Source organism: Melanotaenia boesemani, chromosome 12 (assembly GCF_017639745.1).
Source record: "Melanotaenia boesemani isolate fMelBoe1 chromosome 12, fMelBoe1.pri, whole genome shotgun sequence".
NCBI lineage: Eukaryota > Metazoa > Chordata > Actinopteri > Atheriniformes > Melanotaeniidae > Melanotaenia > Melanotaenia boesemani.
In genome coordinates, this window is record NC_055693.1 from 7,931,839 (window position 1) to 7,954,009 (window position 22,171).

Sequence of the window (22,171 nt, forward strand, 5' to 3'; positions counted from 1 at the left end):
ACCCTTTTCCTCCGGAAATGTAGTAGTTTCGTAAAGTTCTTTTTAAAGAAAAATTATATAACACTTAAAATATTATTAAATTATTATGTTTGTTTTATGAATAGAAAAGTTTAACACAAGCATTAGCAAAATCAACTTTTTAAAGCTATTTTGAACTACATTGCCCACAATGCACCCATCGTCATTTGCTCTCGCGGGCTTTGTTTTGATATGGCGGCAGGCTTCGAAACTTTTGTCTGTTATGTTTTTATAACGTTCCTTTTTACACCATTAAGGCAGCTTATCTCCTGTATAACAGGTAATTTCAACGTGTTCCGACACAATTAACAATTTCTCTGTATTGTCACAACGCTTATAACCGTTAAAAACTTTATGTCTGAAGTGAACATTTCCAGCAGCTATATACACAATGAAAGCCAAGCCTTTTAAATGCTAATAAGTACAAATAAAATACACTCTGGCTACTGCGTAGACATTTTTGTGACAGGAGTATTGTCAGATGTTTGTTTTGTATGCAGTAATTTTAAGTTTGTTCTTGTTCTCTACATTTAAAAGTAATACTGTTGGTTCGTGGTTAGTTTAGAAATAGACCACGTTAGATAATTCTAGTCAGCAATTATATATATAGTCGAATGAATAACATAAACCGTGTTGGACAGTGTTTATTCATAGTGAAATTGATCCTCAACCTGTTACTATAATCTGTCGTTCAAATCCGGGATTAGCAAACCCTTCCTGAAACACCTCGGTCAACATGCCATCTCCAGCTGGGCCTGACTGCTCCCAAAGGGATATCTTGGCCCGATGGATGCCAAGTAGCACTAGAGCCGGAGTGATCCTCAATCCCTCATCGGAATTGGCCGGATCTTTGCGGCACATCTCTGCCATCGGAACCACGCCACTGCTGCCAAACGACTCCTTTTCCTCTGAATTTGCTCCTCTGCCAGCCTCCGCAGACAGCAGCTGCATCGGTGTAGAAAGATATGCACGATCACCTGGAGGAGAGAATGCTCGGACAGACAAGCCGGTGAACAGTTTGTTCCCGGTACTAGCAAGAATGTCAGATAAACCGTACGACAGCTTGGATGAAATGGCTAGCAAATCTCAGGATCTACCCCTTATGATGAAGCTTGAACAGGTAAGAACATGCATAATTTCCATGCTATTTCTGCCAGGATTATAACTAATTTAACTTATTTGAGATATTTGATATGTAATGACATCATTGTGTGGCTTTTTAAACCTGATTATCATAATTGTTATGGTCCTGAAACATCTAAATACATAATCATTATAGCTTTAACTGGCAGCTTGCTTTAGTCTGAAATGGGCATTGGCAAATGCACTAGGGCGTTTTCATACTTAAACAAATATAATCTTTTGTTATATTCATGCTGTTGGTAGGTCTTTATGTTGTACTGGATTATTGTGAGAAAATGGAAGCTAAGTGCCATCAAATCATATAGAAATAAACCTGCAACAGCATATTCATCACTGATGTTTTGCTAGGAGACAAACATGTTGCCCCCAAAGTGTAAACATTAGGCATTTGTTTTCTATTTACCTCACAACTGAAGCTCAAAAAGCAATTTCACATCCCTTATTCTACTGGGTTACAAATATGTTTGAAAGAAAGATAATTTAAAATGTGTAGATGCATAAACAGATCCATGTGTGCCTATTTGCATTTCACACCTTTTGCCTTCTTTAGTTACTTTGGTACATTTCCTTGCAAAAACATGCTGTAGTGCACATAAAAGAGCAAAACTAGCTTTTTACAGTGGTTTTCAACTCCTTTTGAATGAGGGAAAAACATAATTTGCACGGTTCTAATAAGTTTGTAAGTGTGGCACGAGGACCTAATATGAGAACTGTCTAAGAGGGTGCAGACTGTGTCGAAGTTACTCTTTACCACAGTGCAGCGCAGACTAGCTTTCTGGGTGATTTATCTAAATGCTCTTCAGGAATAATACTCCAAGCTCCTTGAAAGAGATTCCAGGGCTCTCCTTTGGATGTTGACTACGTTTTGGTCTTTGACAAGATTATCCCACGTGGTTCCAGTAATGTTAAGGTCCAAGCTCTGAGAAGGACTCATCATTACAATAAGACCTGTTATCATATCTTTTGTCGTCCTCAGCCATTTTTCCTGTTTCTGTTCCTTAAGACGGTCATCCTTTCATGGGGGCCACTTCTGCCAGTGCTTAGTTTTCTGTACTTTTTGTATTTTTTATTTATTTATTTATGTTTTTTTTACATTTTTTATTTCTTAAGCACATCACATTCAGATAAAATAATTTTTTGGCATTTTATAATGCTTTAAACCTGCCATGTAACTAAGTAAGTAATTTATTTATATATAGTATATTTATTTATATAGCACCATTCAAGCACAACTGCAACTCGAAGTGCTTCAAACAAAGAAAACAGTTTAAAAAAATGCAATCAAGCATTACAATAGTATAAAATATTACAATAGTCTAAAACATTAAGATAATCTAAAACAATCAACAGAACAGCTAGAAGTCAGTATTAGCAAAAAACAAAAAAAAATAAACAATTTTAATAGTATCAATAGACCCTTTGCTGTGAACAGTCTGTCACAGACACAATTTTGCACCTATGGGAATTGCCAATGATAAGAGGAAATAAGAGATTTGTCGGCATAAAATTGTGTTTTGCACCATCAAAGTGATTCCAAGTAAGCAATTAGCTGTAAACTTGGTATATTTTATATTTCAGCATGGTGTGTAATGTGTCCTTAAAACATTTTTACATCTGTCTTAAGTGGCTTAAATGATTGCAATAACAACAATAATAATAGTAATGACAGTAATAATTAGGGATGCACGATATATCGGCATTAATATCAGTATCGGCTGATGTTAGTCATTTTTTAACATTTCGGTATCGGTCCGATAAGCAAAACTGGGCCGATATTAACAGCCGATATTTATTTTCATATAATTGCTGATTGTGTTCCTGTGTCGGAAGGTTTGGCCATGCTGCCATGTTTGGACATGTGACAACGATGCAGCACTGCATTGTGGGATGTAACTGAAGCAAGAAGCAATTTCAGCTGTGTGGTAATTTTTCAAGGTGCAAAAAGAAGGTACTCAAAAAGCAGTATGCAATATCTACAAAGTCGAAGTAATGCGAGGAGGATGCCGTGTCAACTCATATAGCACCACAAATTTGATATGTCATCTGAAAAACTGCCATCCAGAACTTCACAAACAATGGTGGGAAGCTAACACCCCTAATGTTTGCCTTATTTTCACTTTGTACAGAATCTGATAATCTTAAACCTTTTAAAACAAAATACATATATCGACATTGGTAAATATTGGTTATTGGCCATAACAACAATATTAATATCGGTATCGGCCAAAATTTTCATATTGGTGCATCCCTAGTAATAATAGTAATAATAATTAATAATAAATAATAAATTCCTCTGAAAATGGTCAAGTAAAAGAACTGGACTGAACTTGTACAGTGCTATATACAGAAATTGATAATACTTTTCACCTATTTTTTAATTTAATTTTATATTTTATTTTATTTTATTTTAGCTTGTTATAAAGGCTGATGTAAAAAAAAAAGAGACTGGAGGAGTTCTCAAATAAAATGATGGCAGATCTGGATGGTTTAGGCTATTTTATGTATGGATAAATAAAGACCTTGAAAGTGGCTGTAGTAAAATTACTCAAAAATAGCCTACAGTTCAAGGGGTTAATACCAATGTACTCAATTACAAAAACTCCTTTGACTGTCCTGGCTATTTTTAGTATTTCACAATTAGGGCTATTTATATTCTTGAAGACTTAAATAATAACAAAAGCTTTAGGACTGAAGCAAGTAAACACTTTTAATGCAGGCTGGGATTAAAGGTAACCTGTGGCAACCTACAGGTAAAGAAGCTGTAATCAAAAGCTTTGAGTTGACCTGCCTTTAAGTCAACTACAACAGAGGGGGGTTCGCTGTGTGTGTAATTACAATGTTGTATTGTGTGTGTGTTCATGCAGTTGAGGAAATGGCAGCAACACATGCAGGAGCAGCTAAAAGCTCATCAGTTAGAGGAGCTGCTTAGCCTCCAGGAGGAGCAGCAGAGGCTGCTGGGAGTTGTAAATGGATCCAAGGTCTCCACAAGAGGTTAGAAACAGAAAGGATCCAAATAACTTAAAATGTTATCATTTTCGTTTCGTTTATTTTAAGATCAAAATTGTAGGTTTGTCAGTGTTGTTTATTTGTCTCTTTCATTTGATAAGCTGTGTAGTTAGTAACTTTTATTGTGAACGATACACACAGTGACTTCAGGGATTTCAGAAGCAGAATGGGATGAAGATTCACTCCACCGCAGGCCTGATGCAAACTGTTGGGAAGTCCCACGTGAAACCTGTGACCTCAGACAGGAGCAGCTATCTAAAGGTCAAGGTCCCGAAGATCCCGATGGGCCTTATGACCAAGAAGAAGGTAAGGAGTGTTTTTAAGGTTTGCAGAAACTCAACCCAGGAAACCACAATACATATTTGGACTTTAATCACATTGACATGATTGTAAAATCTGTGCTTCCCACAGGTATGTGGAACTCCAGAGAAGATGATCAAGACCAGAGTGTTGATACCAGCTATCTTCCTGAGGAGGATGATGCGTTAATCCAACCGACAGGTGTAGCTAGGGCTGAAGGCAATGGCAGAAATGAGGATGAAAGCTGCCATGAAAGGTTTACAACTTTATTTGCTAAATATTGAAATGTAACTGGCTTGATGACAATAAGCCAAGGCAGCTGAAACCAATCGATATGTTTGTTGCTTCTTTCCAGACCTATAAGGCCAGGAATTGGGGGTCAGAAGCAAACATTCGAAGAGCTTCTGGAGGAGCAGCTGAGGCTTGAAGAGCAGAGGCTGAAGTCTGTCCAGCAACAACAGGTAAGAGGAGATATATCAAGGGTTCTCATTTCAGACTGATGATGTTATTGTCATGTTTTTACCATATTTAAAAAAAATCAAACCATGTATTTTCACTTTAACAGAGCCAAGATGGAGCCAAAGCCCACCCTAAGAGGACCTTTCTGAAGCGAGGCGAGGGCCTTTCTAGATTTACCAACAAATGCAAAGATCCAATAAAAAAAGTGGATGGAACAAACAAACCTCAACCCAAAGCTATATCAGTCTCCCGCAGCACCTCGGCACCTGCTTTGATCCAGAAAGGCAGTTCAAACTGTGTCCCAAGGTTTCCAGTCCAACGTAAAACTGCTGTACTTAACAAGGAAAACAGAGCAAAGGGACTTTGTTCTCCTCCTCAGGATGTTAGAGGACAGAGTAAGGCAGCGCACACCAAGGTTTTAGCTAGTCATCAAAGGCAGAACACAGAAGGACCAGGACTGATTCAAACAAAATCTCAGGACGGACAAACCAAACTATACAAACCCGGGCAAGGAAACGAGCATACTGGCAGAAAAGCGGGTCTGACAGTTCAGGTCTTGAGGAACTGTGGTCCAAGCACACAGCCAAACCCTGTAACCAAGCAGGTGGGTGTGGATTCTGCCAAAGAGAAGAGTTCTGGTTCAAGAGCAGAATTAACTGAAGTAAGAACTGGTGCAGCGGAGGGAAGGGGACTTTCACGGGAGTCCTTTGAGTTGTCGTTTCAGGAGAAGCTCCAGCGCTGGGAGTGCAACCGGCAGCTGGAAAACATGGAGCTGGGAGAGTTTGAGCTGCTGGAGCAAGCAGCGGAGGAACTGTCCTTCTCATCGAACTCCTCATTTGTCATGAAGGTACTTTATTCCAGTTACTACAGATTGTTTTAATTCCAAGTAAAATTCCGTTAGTTTTTGACCTGGGTTTTATTTCACTTTGTATTTGGCTGTGAAATACCAGACTTGAACATTATTTTAACAATATCCTCAGACATAGAGGGACTCATTGCATTGATTTTTTTTTTCCACGTGCCAAGATTAATCATATAGCTGATTTTTGATTATTTGGATCGGGTATCGGTGGTTTTATATTCTTTAAAAGCACAATTACCCAACCTCCTAAAAGTATGAAAGATTTGGGAAATGTAGATCAACATTTTGTTGCCACAAAACCACAGATCTGAAACATTACTTGTTTTTGTTTTTATTTATTTATTTTTTTTTATGTATGTACTTTTTAGAAAGGCTCATTTTGTATTCTCTCTCTGTAAAATCCAGTCGGCCCACAGCATCTTCTATCACTCAGATGGAGACTGTTCTCTGCGCATCAACTCACTTCTAAGATTTAAGAATGAGACTTCTCACCGAGACTACAGAAGAGATTCTTTTCACATCTTTGTTACACACTTGAAATAATATCTGAGCTCATGTATGTATACTTAGCTGTGACACTGCAGTTTAGCAGCGAACATGACCGTTTTAGTAAATATGTGTCAGTTGGCACATGCTTTTCTTGCATTCATCTCTCACCACTCAAATACCAAGCAGAATATCAGTTTAAGATTTATATTTTCAGACTACTGAAAAAATAAATTATCAGAATTTTGTTACTTAATGTAGCCAAAAGTTATTTCACATGTTTTTCTGACAGCTATTTTTGGCTTACTTTCTTGGCTTACTTTGTTTAATTGTTGTTCTGTATGGTAATGATTACATGGCTACCTGCTGGTAGTATTAAGTAGTCTCTTAGCTTATATTTACATGATTTTAGACTGTTATGATTCAGTCTCACTTCACACATAAGATAAGATAAGATAGGATAAGACTTTTTTTGAGTCAGAGGGTGTGTGTAGACCAGCCCTCCACAGGTCGACCTACAACCTTGGAGCAGACGTTCACCTGTTTCATTATCCTGGACATCAACTGGACAGAGAGGCCACAGAGCCAGACATCAGCATAGTTTATGGTTGCAGCAAAACACTGACGGCAGTTAAAAGTTCTAAAACCTTTTTTGTTTAGCTCGTTTCTGCCGCCCTCATGTGTCCAACATGTGTTACTGCAATTTTAACCAAACACCTTGATGGGTCAGCCTTTCTTCATCCTTATTTTTTTCCCATATGTGTCTTGCTGCAGCATTTATCTCAAATGATTTCAACATTTTAACCACAAATCTTAACGGTACTAACGAATATTATCAGTTGCAACACATGAGTTGCAAAAAGCTCAGACTTTTATAGATAAAAGAAATCTGCAAGGTTTATTGCAGTCAGCTAGTACAGGCATTAAATTCTCAAGTTACAACTCTTACCTTTTTGCTGTTTTTTTACCTTTTAGTTTTACATATTTTATGTATCTAAAAATATTTTCTGTCCTGATAGGTTCTTAAAATGGACCAACAGAAACGGCAGCAGCAGGTTGTCAATGGACGACATCAGAGGCGACTCTCTTCCACCCCCATTAAGTCACCTACAAGAGGCGAACCTGAGAAATGCCCCAGTGCTCATCACAGCGATGTTTTAGCAGGTAGAAGCAGCTCTGTGGACTCAGGAGCCCCTGCAGTGGAGATAAAAGGTGAAACACTCATGAATAAAGTTAATCCAGAGGTTGAAGATGGACAGTGCAGTGGGGGAGAAGACAAATACGATCTCTCTGACTTATCATCCAATGGTGGCTCTGAATTTGGAGATCAGGAAGTTGTGGTCAGAGGGACCATGTGCTTCCCTGCACCGTCTAACCCTCCATATGACAAGCGACCTTATCAAGACGAAGACAGTTTCAGGGATTCAGCATCGGATGTGGCACAAGGGGGCGATGAGGAGAGCGATGGTGTCCTCAGCAATGCAGACGATTCCACTCTGATAGAGGATGGAGCAAGCCAACATGGGAAGGTTGTGTTTGATGATGACGACACATGGAATGACATGGAGGATACCACTGCTGGTAAAGCCAGTGAGAGTAGAGAAGTTAGTCTGGTTTCCAAGACAACAGCCAGTAGAACTTCTCCACTATTGAGGAAGGTGGCTGTAAGCAAAGTTGTGCAGCCGGATAAGAGTCCAGAGCCCGATCCTCCACCTGCCTCTCAACTCATGACGAGGTTGTTTCCCTCTCTGAAGCCAAAAGCTTCCACTGCACCTCTGCCTTCTCCGCCTGTAGCCTCCGAGTCCAGACAGCCAAAAGATGAGACAGGTTAGACAAATAATCCCATTAAGTGCTTTAATTATTGGTTAATCAATATTATTGTCATTTATTTAGTTAATAAATTTGTATGTTATTTTCACTTTAATGTGTTCTCATCTACAGTCCAGCAGGCCCAGTCTAGACAGCTTCGAGAGAGACTGGTTGAGCTGGAGATAGAGATTGAAAGATTTAAGAAGGAAAACGCTACGCTCACCAAACTCAGACAAGAAAATGAGAAAAAACAGGAAGATCTCAGGTGATATGCTCCTCTGTACTTAAACTGTTCAGACAATGAATCAATGCTGGTTTTCTGAAATACTCAACCACCTTCTGAATCCCGTGATCTGTTCCAGGGAGGGCTCTGAATTAGTCTTTCCAACATCTTATAGATGATGCACAAAATAGAATTTTACAAGGAAATAAATTAAAATTTAGCATGGTATTTAACTGTTCATCCAGTCCCTCTTTTTTTTTTTCTTTAACCGCTTATCAAGCGGGGTCATTTTGGCACAAACGCCTGTAATATGACCTCTCCAAATTAGAATTACTGCTGTTATTGAACCCTCTGGATTGTAAGTACAGGCTTGGGCTCGTTGTAAAAGAAACACTCTAGTTTCACCCACAGCAATCAGAATCACTAAGTATTACTGATAAAAAGTTATACACTTTAGAACACACAGAAAAAAATATTTTTTTGTCCTCGCCTAACCTGTACGGACAGAATGAGACCAATGTTGATGGGAAATATTGATGTTTGACCTATAGAGAGCCCTCAAAGGTAAGGAAAGTCAACATTTAAACTTTCTGCTTTTCTGTAAAAAAGGCTTTAGTGTTAGCGCTGTGGTTGCGTGTCAAAATGGTTTATATCATCGGAAAGACGAGACTTTGAGCTTTCATTTGATGCACACATGGCTGCAATGCTGCTGATTCATAGTCATGTACCGGGACCGGTACGTCTGCATCGTAAGGGGTTAAGCATGTCCTTTTCTGTCTGAACAAATGATTGATTTTTCTTTGCTTTGTGTAGGAAAGAGCTTTTGGAGTTTGAACAGACAAAATCAGAGGAAATGACCAAGTTTGAGGAATACAAGAGAGAGGAAAACAGGAAGCTGCAGAAGGAACGCAAACTGTTTGAGAAGCATGCATCAGCTGCTAGAGCCATACCTGACAAGAAGGAACGAGAAGAAATCCAGGTTTGCAAAAAGATCTCAGCAGTTTACATCGATAGTTGTGCAGTTTACATACTTATTCCTTACAATTTCAGATAAATTATATGCTGTTTATTAACTAGATCTGAAGAAAAACTGTTTGTCAGTTCTTGTTACTCTTTGTTGACACATTTTTTTACCAGACATTTATATATTGGAGGCTTAGGATTAACATTGGAACAATTAAATTAATTTATTTTTAAAGCTAAAATCTTTACTAACATGTTGTGGAGCCATTTTGATCATCTTAATGCCTGAATTAATTTACAATGATAAAAAGCAAAATGAACACAGTAAAAAATAAAATAAGACTTAAATTAATAACACTAAATGAATGACATTATAAAAATAATTTAATAAACTGAATCAATAAAATAAAAAAAGACGAAGTGGTTTGTCCCAAATTTGCAACACTATGCATCAAAGGGGTTAATGCATCTCCTAAATTCAAGTTCATATTTTTTTTGTATTGTCTGTCAACACTGATCCCCAAAAAATAGTTTCATAACTAAAATAATAACCAAATTATTGTTTTCTAGCCTCTGCAGGTGCACCCATTTTTTCTGCCAAGTCAGATTTTTAAATCATTTAAAGCAAAGCAGCTACAAATTTACGTTAGCAGCTTAGTTAGCCTAACTCATCTCAAAGCTTCCTGGAACTGCCAACCTAAAAAGCCTGCCCAGTGGCCACTGCCAGCCACCACTCAGCACCCCAGCGAAAAATAATAACTCATTGTAAAGTCTTAATTACACTCTCATGCTCTCCCAGGTTCATCACAGGTTTAAGAGCTGAGTTCCTGAGTTTGTATGGTTTTGTAAAAGCGTTTTGCATATTCAGTCAACAAATTCCAAACTTAATATATTTAATTCTTTCTTGTTATTCTGCACATCTAAATATTTTTGTTAAAAAAAACTGCATAAGAAAAATTTGTGTAAATAGTAAAACATCCCCCTTAATGTGTCATCCTTTACGTTAGCTACTGAAACAGCAGCTGAGCGCCCTGCAGGAGGAGGTGAAGAGGAAGGACAGCCGCTGGGCCTCCACGCACAGTCGGCTGCGACAACAGATCGACTCCCTCAGCCAGGAGAACAGCTCTCTCCGGGATGAGGTGCCTGACTTCTAACTTTTCTTCTTTTCTTCTTTTTTAAACCCAATTTACAACCTTTGTTTAAATGCAGTCTGTCTCACATGTAGATATTTGTAAATGTTGGGTGGTTGCACTCCTTACTTCAACTTGGTTAAATGAGTTTAAATTAGTTCTGTCTGATTAAATCAAACCCAAATAATTCACAGTAGAAATATAATTTTAATATGAGGAGTAAATACAAAAGGAAGTGGACTTGATGCTATTGTCAATTGACATATTCACACCCAGATCACGTGTCAGTGCTTGGTGTTTATGTGGTTTGCAACAACAGATACACCTTTTAAAGTGTTTTAATTGTTTCTATGTTTTGTGAGGTTTTCATTTTTCTTTCTTCTTATCTATTTTTTCTTTTTTTCTTTTTTTAATTCAGATCCAAATGCTGGAAAAGTTGCGCATCAGTGCCTTAAAGAAAACCTGCATCACTGCAGAGAAGGAAACAGAAACAAGAGACAGTCTCAGAATATCAGAGAATAATGTGCCATCTGTGACCAAAGGAGTTACATTTGCTGTAAGTCATTTTCAGTTTTTTATTGGTAGTATTTTCAAGTTATCTTTAAATAAATTCAACCACAATGATGTGGAAGAAATTATTATTTTTTTTTAGCTTACATCAAGTTACAAGTCTTCTACTGACTGTAGGAGCCTTTACCTTAAAAAGAATAATTAAAATAAAATATTCAAAAGACAGAAAACAACCACAAACAGAAAAAACATGACAACCAGCTGCAGCACCTGTAAAGAAACATAATAATAATAATAATAATGGATTAGATTTATATAGCGCTTTTCAAGGCACCCAAAGCGCTTTACATTGTGTGAATCCATTATTCATCCACTCCTCACTCATACCTGGTGATGGTAAGCTACATGTGTAGCCACAGCTGCCCTGGGGCAAGCTGACGGAAACGTGGCTGCCAGTCTGCGCCTACGGCCTCTCCGACCATCACCGAACATTCATCCACACATTCATACACCAGCGATGCCAACACTGGAGGCAAGGAGGGTTAAGTGTCTTGCCCAAGGACACAACGACAGATGACTGCGGGAGCGGGAATCGAACCGCCGACCTTCCGATCATTGGACGACCTGCTCTACCGCCTGAGCCACTGCCGCCCAACTATAGCCTCTAAAAGAAAACACAGCAGACAATCATCAGGAGCACCTGCAAGAAGATCATGAACATAAAAACAACCACCGCAGCAAAAAGTACAAGTATGCGTGTGCATGTATGAGTTTAGAAATGAGGGATGAGTTGCTGCTGGATTCTTTCATGAGTCTCAACAAGCCATGTGACGTGTGAGATAAATAACATTAGTCATTTTTGTTATCAGAGTCCTCTTGACTCCAGAGGAAGTGTCGGCAGCCCTCCTGCAGCCAGAAGGAACTCCAAAGATGGTGCAGGTACAGGAAAGAGTTTCCACTCACAGGAGTTTTTCCACCGTTTCATCACTGACAAGCAGTGCTTTGTGTTCAAGCTTTACTCACTTTTGGGATTTGGCTTCCATGAACTTCTTTAGGATCGCATTATTATAGTGGAAATAGTGGTAATTATACATTTAGGAATGTAAGTTAAAGTAGACAGTGAAGATGAAATAGAAATGACTGTAACACCCCAAATATAAACGGTAAAAGATGCTTGTATACTGTATAAGTCAGTCTCCTCCTTTCCGAGGATCCAAGGCAGCACTCCGGTTGGTGCGAAGCAGCTGGGAGCTGAACAGTCATGTTTTGAAGCTTTTAGCTTGTTCTGATTTTCCTGCTTACAACTTGGCTGGTTTTTTTCAACCCTTAGTGTTGCTACGATGTCATTTTCAGCCACAGCTGTCAGCTGTTAGCAGAGTAAATAAATGTGATATCTGAGGCATTTAAGCTGGCGATCATCAGCTTGTGAGCCAGATGTTTTCACCTGGAGTTGGTTTGAGAACAAAATAAGAAACTGTGACTACAGTTAGATGCAAATAGTTTTTTTTTGCATTTTCACAAATAAAGTAGTTAAATATGCCAACTGTGTAATTAGAGGTTTGAGTTTGTCTAACAAGACAGACAAAAAAAAGTTGGTTTTATAATCGTTCGTTTGTTTTTACTTCATTAGTTATAATAGATTTCACTACAACACATTCAAAACCAAAGAAGAAGCTTCATGGCTTCTGCATGTAGCAGAAGAAAATAAAAAGTTTCTATGATCAGTTGAATCAGTTTGATGACTGGCCCAGAATCTGTTAAGTTCACAGTGGTCACAATTTTTTCTCCAACAATTTCAGCAGGTATGAAAAGCAACCTGAGGAGGTCAGCAAGGTCGGGATCTTTTCCCTCATTCTCCTCTTCCTCACCCTTACCTGGCAGGAAAGCAGAGGAGAAGCTGGCACCTGCCAGCAAGAGTCAGGATTACCCTCCAAACCAAGACGACTTACAGGAATGCTCTCTGGTAGGAGATGTCAGTGATGTCCTGAAACACTGCAGGCTCTGTCTGATGCAGCACATTAACTCACAGCTGTCAAGTGATAAAGATTTATTTCTACGTTTAGGACAAACTTTTAAACTGAATATTGGTAAAAATAGGAATAAACAGTATGAAGCATGTACAGCATGAAGTTAAAGTTCATTTGCAAGCCGAGGCCCTGTTTACACTGTGGTCAGCTCAGTCAGCTAAAAATATGTTACCTCACTTATCTTCAGAGTTGTGGGCTCAGACTCGATTGTTTTTGTGTGTGTGTGTGTGTTCACACTACAGAAAATAGATCTGCCACCTAAACAAGCAGAGAGCAGAGAAGCTGAGGAGCCAGAATCAGCCCTGGAGGTGATCACACACCCAGATGGCAAGGTGAGTCCATGAGCATCATTCGGGACACTAAATCTTGAAATATGTCTTATTCTGAGACTCAAATGGCTGGTTAGTTGGTTTCTGTTCACTTTGAGAGCCAGATGTTTAGGATTTAAAATGATTGGTGAACATTAGTAAGAGATTTATGGCAAAGTGGATTAATAGAGTCTAGAGCAGGGATGATGATTCAGGGGTAACATGATTCCTGTCAGTCATGTGACTTATTGGTAGAAGTGTCAAGATAACAGTGAGTTTTAACTGAGATTCGGTTCTGATGCTTTCAGATAGAGAAGGTTCTGGCCAGTGGCGACCGTCTTCTCGTCTATCCCAATGGAACCAGGAAGGAGGTTTCAGCAGACGGGCTGTCAGTAAAGGTCACCTTCTTCAATGGAGACACTAAACAAATCACAGCTGACCAGAGAGTGGTGAGACTTTGATTTAAATTCATGAACGGTAGTCAGTAAAGCTTAGCTGTGCTGAGAGCTACAGCAGATCAGGTGCCTTGCTTGAAGGCAGTAAATGGTGACTGACTGGATGGGTTGTGTGGTCAATTTATCACATTCTTACTTTGCAATTGTGGCTCATGGGAAACAACAAAATGGAGGAAAATTTAGAAAGAAGAAAATTTACTTCTTTTGATTCTATAATTCTTATCACAATTTTTATTAACTAAATTTACTGAGGGAAAAAAAAGAAAAACTCCTTGAGGCAGTTATTTGGTGACCTCAGTAAGCAGGTGAAAAACTTTCAGGTCCAGTTTGCTTATCAAAACTGGCTCGAGGTTGAAGACACCATCATCTACGTGCTTCAGAGAGCCCACTCATCTGGACAACGCAGCACTTAGCAACCTGATTTGATTTCCAAACTTCTTTTAATACAACTCAGTCAACCTCCACAACCACCTAGATTTACGACTAGCTAACAAAAAATAAATAAATTTGTGAGGCTGTCAGGGACCAAGCAGTAAAGCAGCAGGACACAGGAAGTTTTCTTCAAATACTTTTTATTTACCCCAAAATTAAAACTTTACAGAATCAAAAGCTTAACTAAGCAAACTGATAAAAGAGAAAAACTAAATATAACTCAAATATAGACTCAAAATCAGAACGAAGTAGAACAGAGAACTGATCAGTCCGTTTGTAGGATCACCTCATCTTAAACATGGACAGAAGATCAATGTGGATTTTAAGAGGAACAAAAGTAAGCAAAGCACTGGTTATATTCTGAGAAGTGGTGGAGGTAGTGGAGGAATACACATACCTGGGAGTTCAGCTGAACAACCGACTACAGCGGAGGCCGTCTACAGGAGGGGACAGAGCAGACTACTTCTTGAGGAAGCTAAGATCATTCAGGGTCTGGACAAAGGTGTTGCATATCTTTCATAAGTCTGTTGTGGAAAGTGCAATCAGCTTTGCAGCCATCTGTTAGGGCAGCAGCATCAGAGCCGGAGACTTAAAGAGACTGAACAAACTTACTAAGAAGGCTGGTTCTGAGCTGCAGATAAACCAGGAGCTTCTGAAACTGAATGTGGAGATGAATTCCAACTGTTAAAAAGATCTGATAATGTGCAGTCATTTAAAATCATCTTAAATATGTATGTTTTTACTCTTGAGAAAAAGGTCAGAAATTACTGTTCAAAAGATTTAGTGCGCCCTGTGAACAGACGTACAGTTAATTGTCTTATCTCAACTCTGCTCCTGTGCTTAGACCTACCACTACGCTGAGGCTCAAACCACACACATCTCATATCCCGACGGCATGGAAGTGCTGCATTTCCCCAACAACCAGACAGGTGAGAGCAGACATGATGCAGTGACATTATTATGAGACTAAAGCTGCTCTGCTTTGACTGCAAACTATCAGCAACTGATTCCTTGCAGCCAATACTCGTCTGGTGAATAATGCTCTGTTGTTATGACAAATTTGTCATTAATGCCTGAAATTACTTGCAACAATTATTTTGCACTATTTTCTGAATAGTTTGCGTTGTGCACTGTGGACTAAATCAGAGGTCCCCAACCCTGGTCCTCAAGGCCCACTATCCTGCAGGTCTTAGATGTCTCCCTGCTGCAACACACCTGATTCAAATGAATGGCTCAGTTGCAGACTTGTGCAGAGCCTGTCAGAGAGCCGTTTAATTTGAATCAGGTGTGTTGCAGCAGGGAGACATCTAAGACCTGCAGGATAGTGGGCCTTGAGGACCAGGGTTGGGGACCTCTGGACTAAATAACACTTTTGGAGTAAAGAAGTAACAGCATTGTTGCACGGTATCAAGTTTTATTCATGTGCATCACAAAACTGTTGCAGTAGTGAAGAATTTATTACTGTACAATCAGTGGAGATTTGCCCTACCTGGTTATCTGCTGGATTTATTTTAATACAGCTGGCATTAGGGAAAACATTTTACACTTTGACTGTCCATGTTATGTTACTGTCATTCTTCCTTCAGAAAAACATTTTCCAGACGGCCGTAAAGAAATCGTCTTTCCAGACCAGACGGTGAAGAACCTGTTCCCAGACGGCAAGGAGGAGAGTGTGCTGACAGACGGTACCATCATACAGGTCAACCCGTAAGTAAACAGCACAGCCCGACTCATGACTAACTAAACAAGTCTGAAGTGAAACTGCACAGGTTTAAGGGAAATAAAATGAAAAGCTAGTTATTCCTGTGTTTATGTACTGTAGTACTATCCAAGTACTAGTCTTGAGCTACACCTCAATTTGTCATATCTTGCCAAGAAAACTGGAAATGGATTCAACAGCAGCATGCATATTTAAGAAGCTTGAAAGTTGTTGCTTTAATCATTTATTCCTCAACACAGCCTGTTATTTCGTATTTATTAGTGGAATAAAACCACCATTAAGATTCACCTGAACGCTAACTGGATACCGTTTCACTCAGGGATGGCACCAAAGAGATCCATTTTAACACAGGCCAGAAGGAGATTCACACAGCAGACTACAAAAGACGAGAGTATCCAGACGGGACAGTGAAGACCGTTTACACTGACGGCAGGCAAGAAACGCGCTACCCAACTGGACGGCTCAGGATCAAAGACAAAGAGGGGAATGTCGTCCTGGACAACTGGACATAGGTTGAAACAAATCATAAAACTTTTTACACCCTAATCATCCCCATCCAACTAACCCAAAGATCAGAAATAGGTCTCTGGTTGGCTAAATGGGACTTGGGACTGGTGCTTTTCTGTTTCAACTCACTGATTCAAAAGATGAGACGACAAAATGAAGTGCCAGAGATTCAAGTAGCACTGCTTCCCTGTGATGTTTTTAAAGTTGTTTAAATATTTATTTTCTTAGCTGTATGTTAAGTTTGTAAAATAAATTACATCTTTTTCATTTGTAATAATTTATATTTGAGTCTCTTCTTGTGAAAAAAAGAGCACAGACAACATAATATAATATTGAGAACTTTATTGTGAACCTTTTAATATTTTGTTGAACAATGGAGTCTGCTCTCACATGACTCAAACAAGTAGAAAACAAAGCGCCAACTACATAAGGCTCACTCAAAAACAGCAGTCAAAAAAAAAAAAATGCTCAGCAGGAACAATAAAGACTGATGCAACTTTTCTGCATTATGTAAAAAGTAGAAACAGCAGTACAACAGAATGAAATCAAGACGATCCTCAAACGCGTCATCTCCATGGAAACAGATGAGATGTGGTTGATCCTGTTAAACATACAGATACAAAAAGATTCAGCTTACAGTTGTTTAATTACATGTAGCATCTAATCTGGCTTTGTTCTCAAGTTGCAGCTTATGTCCACCTCACTGAAGTAGAAAAACTAAATTCATTTATGTTCTTTACCACTTATTCCAATTCATGAGGGAGCTGGAGTCTATCCCAGTAATCAGCCACTCACGCTTACGTTCACTCCTAGGTAGAATTTAGAGCAGAGGTCACTAACATGCGGACCGCAGTCCGGATCCGGACCTAGAACCTGTCCCATTTGGACCCAAACAGGGTGCTTTTATTTTAACTGGGGCAACTTTTGTAGTTTTCACCATCGTAGTCAGAAAACAATCAGACCAACTGCATGTGAGTTAAGTCGTCCCACGTGATACACTCAGCCAGTTAAGTCAGTGAGGCTCCCGGCGGTAAAGTTTGCAGCAGTACAACGCAGACAGATGAGTTTAGGAGGCAGGTAACAAGACGGTAGAAAGCCAGCTAGATGAAACAAGGGAAAGATGCAAACAACTGTACCAGAGAAAGGAGCAGTGTTGCCAAGTCCGCCTGTTATAAACGACTTTGGACTGGCCCCTGGGGGGTTCGTGGCGTGCCTGGGTTGGGGTGCCTGCTCTGGGCCTGTGACGCCCTTCGGGGCCGGCGGGGGACGGGGGCGCCCTGAGCCACTGGCGGGTCGTCTTCCAGGGGGGAGGCTTACCCCCCTCTGGACCTACATCTCCTGACCCCTCCCCTCCCCACTCTTCACTACATACACAGGTAGGGCCGTGGGGGTTGTGCTTGTTGCGCTGGGCGGGGCAGGGGGGTCATCATAGTGGCCCCGTTGCTTCGCCGAGCGGCAGCATGCCTCCCAGCTTTTAATTCCACTTAGTCACTGAGCACAAATAACATTTGCAACATACAAACACGTTTTGGGGGGTGGAACATGCGAGGTCAGGTGGGTGGGACTGCTCAGGTGGCCCCACCCCCTCCTCAATGCAGTTACTGCCCCCCAATTTTAACCCTCTTTTTTTTAATTGCAAACAGCACATAATATATTCCCTCACTAGTGGGGGAGGGAGGGGCGATGGGGTCTTCAAGCGCCCCTGTCTCCATGGGTGGCCCGGGGGCGGGGGCGGGCCGGGTGGCCTGTCGCGTTGGCCCGGGGCGTGGGCGGGCTGTCCCGGGGGGTTTGGCTGCTGGCCCTGGGGGGAAGGTGCTGTTTTGGGGGTGGGGAGTGGGGGACTGGGGCGGGGTGGGGGGGGGTGGGGGCCTGGCTCGTGTCTCCTCGCCTCCTGGCTGGGGCTGTCCCCCCGCGGCGTGGGGTGGCGGGAGGATGGTGGTGGGGGGATGGTGTTTGTGTGTGTGTATGTGGGGGGGGGGGGGGGGGGGGGGGGGGGGGGGGGGGGGGGGGGGGGGTGTGTGGGGGGGATGGGTGGTGGAGGGATGGTGTGTGTGTGTGGGAGGGTGGGGTGTGTGGAGGTGGATGTGTGGTGTGTGGGAGGGGGGGTGGTGTGGGTGTGGGAGGATAAATGGTGGAGGGATGATGTATGTGGGGGAGGATGGGGTATGTGTGGGAGAATGTATGGTGCAGGGATGGGGAGTGTGTGGGAGGATGGATGGTGGAAGAATGGTGTGTGTGCAGGAGGATGGATGGTGTATGGGAGGGAGGATGGTGTGTGTGTGAGGGAGTGGTGTATGTTTGGGAGAGTGGGTGATGGAGGGGTGGTGTGTGTGTGTGTGGGAGGATGGGGTACGTGAAGGTGGATGTTTGGTGTAGGAGAGGGAGGACGGTGTATGTGTAGGAGAATGATGTATGTGTGGGAGGATGGGTAGTGGAAGGATGGTGTGTGTGTGTGTGTGTGGGAGGTGTGAAGGTGGAGGATGGTGTATGTGTGGGAGGATGAGTGGTGGAGGGATGATGTGTGTGTGGGAGGATGGGGTAGGTGTGGGAGAGTGTATGGTGGAAGGATGGTGAGTGTGTGGGAGGAAGGATGGTGTGTGTGTGGAAGGATGGATGGTGGAAGGATGGTGAGTGTGTGGGAGGAAGGATGGTGTGTGTGTGGAAGGATGGATGGTGGAAGGATGGTGTGTGTGTGTGGGAGGACAGAGTATGTGAGGGTTGGATGGTGTATGTGTGGGAGGATGAATGGAGGAGTGGAAGGAGTGTGTGTGTTTGTGTGTGTTGGTCTGGGGGGGGGGGGGGGGGCAGGACTGGTTCTCGGGGTGTGCGGCTGGGCGCTGGGGTGTGGGGCTGGCCTCTGGCGGTGGCCGTCTGGGCGGGCCGGGTCCCCCCGGGTGGCGTGCTGGCCCTTGGCCTGTGGGGGTGGGGGGTGTCCCTGCGCTCCTGGGCCCGGGCCCTCTGCCCCGTCTGTCCCGGGCGGCCGGTGCCCGGGGGGGTCGGGGACTGCTGGCCTCGGCCTGCCGGGGCCGGTGCCCTGTGTCCGCGGGGCGGCTCCTGCTGGGGTCTCCTGCTGCTGCCTTCCTGGGCGGGCGAGTGGTCGTCTCTGTGGACCGGTCGGGATCTGTAGCCTACGGGGGGGGCTGGTGGCCTGGGTCTCGGGACCGCTGGCCTGACTCTGGCCTCTGTTCAAGTGAGGTGGCATCTGCATGATCACTCTGCATGGTCACTCCTTCCTGAACGTCTCCACACAGTCTTTGCGTCGCCGGGTGGCCGAGTTCTCCAGCATATCCACACAGGTTTTTCTGCGCGTGTTCTTGAATACAGCAGTTTCACTTATATCTATTATCATATTTTTTTATTTTTTTTTTTTATTTTATTTTTTTTTATTATTTCTGTTCTTATTATTATTATTATTACTCTTACTCTTATTATTATTACTACTACTATTATTATTATTACTATTATTGTGATTATTATTATTGTTACTATTATCAACTAGTTGTGTAATGACCTACTGGCCAGGATGATCTTAGCTATATATGTTGCAAGTAGTATGGATTACATGGTTTTCTGTATAATGTTTTAAGTCCCCACCCGCACTCCCCACACCCTTTCTGTCCCTCTCTCTCCCCTCCCTCTTCTCTCTACTTTCTTTTCTATCTCTCTCTCTCTCTGTCCCCTCCGGTCGAGTCCAGCATTAAGAGTCTGATTTAATAAAGTTTTTCATGTCATCAAGAGGGACTTTATACATGTAGTATAAATCCCTGCTTGATAGAGTAAAATTGCCCAGCACCAGACGGCAGCCAGACAATCATTCTGTTTGCAACGATGCTGGACAAGACAGGTTAAAAGAAAAAAAAAAAAAAAAAAATAAACGACTTTGGACTTGTCATCAGGCGCTGGCTTTTCAGCGTGTTTTCCTGGGTGTCGTTGCTTATTTGAGCTTGCCCTGCTCTTGTTATTAAGTCCTCCTGATTCTCTCACAGCTGCCCACAATAACGAGCAGTAACACATGGATGCAGAACGGGAAACGTGAACGAAGCAGTTCTTTTTAAGAAAAGAAAAAAATAAATAAAATAAAGTAGCGTCAACAGCCCTGTTTCCTTGGTTACCGCGGCTGTCCGAACTGGCACGCCACTACCCACATGCACGCAATTAACCTGATATTCACGTCTTTGGGAAAACAAGTCATCAAAAAGCTGCAAATTATAATAAATCTTTTCACAGACTTGCCTAAATAAATTATATAAAAAAAAATCAGTGATGCAACCAGAAAGAGTTGCTACATAAAACCAAATATTTTGCACATTCATTTTTATTTACCTTGAGCGGACTTCAGCATTACTTATGAGTGACTGGGCTCCAGACTAGGACCATTTAGATGCATTTTGAGACTGCTTTTTTTTTTTTAAAAAGGTGCAACTACATGGTGCACCCTACATGTTTTGTGTGGGCTTATTTTCTAATATTTCTTCTTTTTTTTAACTATTGAAGCAGCAGGAACGAGCCAAAGGTAGGGCACTCAATCAGAGCATGGTCACAATAACTACAGCTTCATGTCAGCCTCAGAGCTAACGTTAGTCATATCAGTTAATTCTTCCAAAGAAAAGATAATAAAGATCCTTGTGCAGCGCATATATCTGCAGAATTAGTAAATAAGTACAATTATAACACCATTATTAAATAAAGCCTACCACAATGTAATGAAAGATCTGCCAATTATTAGCTACATGGCTTCACATTTAGAAGAAACTTAAATAAGAGAAATGATGCAATATGTGTGCAGTTTGTCAGTAACAACTGTGTAGTAATACAGCACATTTCTGCTTTTATCTTAAATGTTGTACTAATTAATGTTTTTGGTCATAAATAGGTGGATTCTTTTTCAATTTAAGATCTACTTCACTTTACAAGGGCTTTTATTTAAAGTAAAATGCTAAAACTGTCCATGTTAAGATGGAAAAACATTAAAGTGTACGCTGTGATCTCATGCCAGTCTGTGACATTACTTTGAGAACAGGATCATAATTTCTAAAAAATGTCACAGAAAATTAATTCAAAGATGCATATAAACGCTTTTTCTTTACAGTTTTCACACATACTTTAGCTGGAGCAGTGTCACATCCTTCACTCCAGCTCAGCTAGCCCGTTGTTCACCAGAGGCAGGTGGACCAACTCTTTGTCCTTGTTGTACAGCAGCACTGACAGCTCTGGCTCTCGGGCCTGAACAGAATGATAAACAAGCCAAGTAAAAAAACAAAAATGTCTCCAAAAAGAGGACTTTGGTGGTAGATTTTCAGCTTCTCAAATTTTGGAACAGCCACACTGCATGTTTCTTACCACAACAGTAGCTTTGATGTTGCCATGCAACAGCTCAATCATGTCCAATGCAGCCTTCACACTCCAACCCGGGCTGTAGGGCAGCACGTCTTCCTCCCTGTTCACACTGGGGGCCTTGAAGCCAGCAACTTTAACTTTTAGTCCCTGCAGTGGAAACTGCAGCAGCTCAGCTGGTATCTGACGCAGTCTGGTCAGGAGAGATGGCATAACACTTAAAAACCAACGTGTCACCAAACAAAGTTTTTGGGATGTAACCTAAATAATGGACACAATCACTTTTACTTTACTAAAATTGTATACATCGTTCAACAATAATGTTAAGCAAGCTCAGAAATTAGTTGAAGCTTCAGTAGTGATAGCCACAGCTTTGACTTTATTTCTCACCTGAAGACCATCAACCGACCTGCAACATAGGTCTTCAACGACAGGATTGTGGGTCATATAGCTCAGGATATTTCTCAATTTCAAGAGTT

General features: G+C 41.4%; 2 protein-coding genes across 4 annotated transcripts in view; one reads left to right on the forward strand and one right to left on the reverse strand.

Moving 5' to 3' along the window:
• The first annotated feature begins 77 nt into the window (after window positions 1-77).
• Window positions 78-16,603, forward strand: cenpj (centromere protein J). 2 transcript variants are annotated; one of them, XM_042001148.1, is made up of 19 exons: window positions 78-298; window positions 726-1,138; window positions 4,026-4,152; window positions 4,309-4,473; window positions 4,579-4,723; window positions 4,823-4,928; window positions 5,033-5,773; window positions 7,294-8,101; window positions 8,216-8,348; window positions 9,120-9,285; window positions 10,277-10,408; window positions 10,818-10,955; window positions 11,779-11,848; window positions 12,709-12,872; window positions 13,179-13,268; window positions 13,553-13,693; window positions 14,976-15,060; window positions 15,718-15,838; window positions 16,171-16,603. In XM_042001148.1, exons 2-19 carry the CDS (start codon window positions 755-757, stop codon window positions 16,361-16,363), a joined length of 3,909 nt encoding a protein of 1,302 aa, XP_041857082.1. In that variant the 5' UTR covers window positions 78-298; window positions 726-754; the 3' UTR covers window positions 16,364-16,603. The 2 variants fall into 2 exon arrangements, with proteins under 2 accessions (XP_041857082.1, XP_041857083.1); XM_042001149.1 differs by having other exon boundaries at window positions 12,712-12,872.
• Window positions 16,604-16,685: 82 nt separating this feature from the next.
• Window positions 16,686-22,171, reverse strand: part of rnf17 (ring finger protein 17) — a 31,862-nt gene continuing 26,376 nt past the window's right edge. For both annotated transcript variants that reach the window (XM_042001147.1, XM_042001146.1), the window contains exons 36-38: window positions 21,699-21,885; window positions 21,461-21,581; window positions 16,686-16,959 (exon numbers count right to left, since the gene is read on the reverse strand). In XM_042001147.1, the coding sequence (XP_041857081.1) occupies window positions 21,486-21,581; window positions 21,699-21,885 (283 nt within the window). In that variant the 3' untranslated portion in view covers window positions 16,686-16,959; window positions 21,461-21,485. The remainder of the gene's footprint in view (window positions 16,960-21,460; window positions 21,582-21,698; window positions 21,886-22,171) is intronic.

Coding starts and splice junctions, on each gene's coding strand:
- cenpj (XM_042001148.1), top strand. CDS start 755: ATGCCATCTCCAGCTGGGCCTGACTGCTCCCAAAGGGATATCTTGGCC. Junction 10,409..10,817: donor ACAGCTCTCTCCGGGATGAG/GTGCCTGACTTC, acceptor TTTTTAATTCAG/ATCCAAATGCTGGAAAAGTT. Junction 12,873..13,178: donor ACTTACAGGAATGCTCTCTG/GTAGGAGATGTC, acceptor TTCACACTACAG/AAAATAGATCTGCCACCTAA.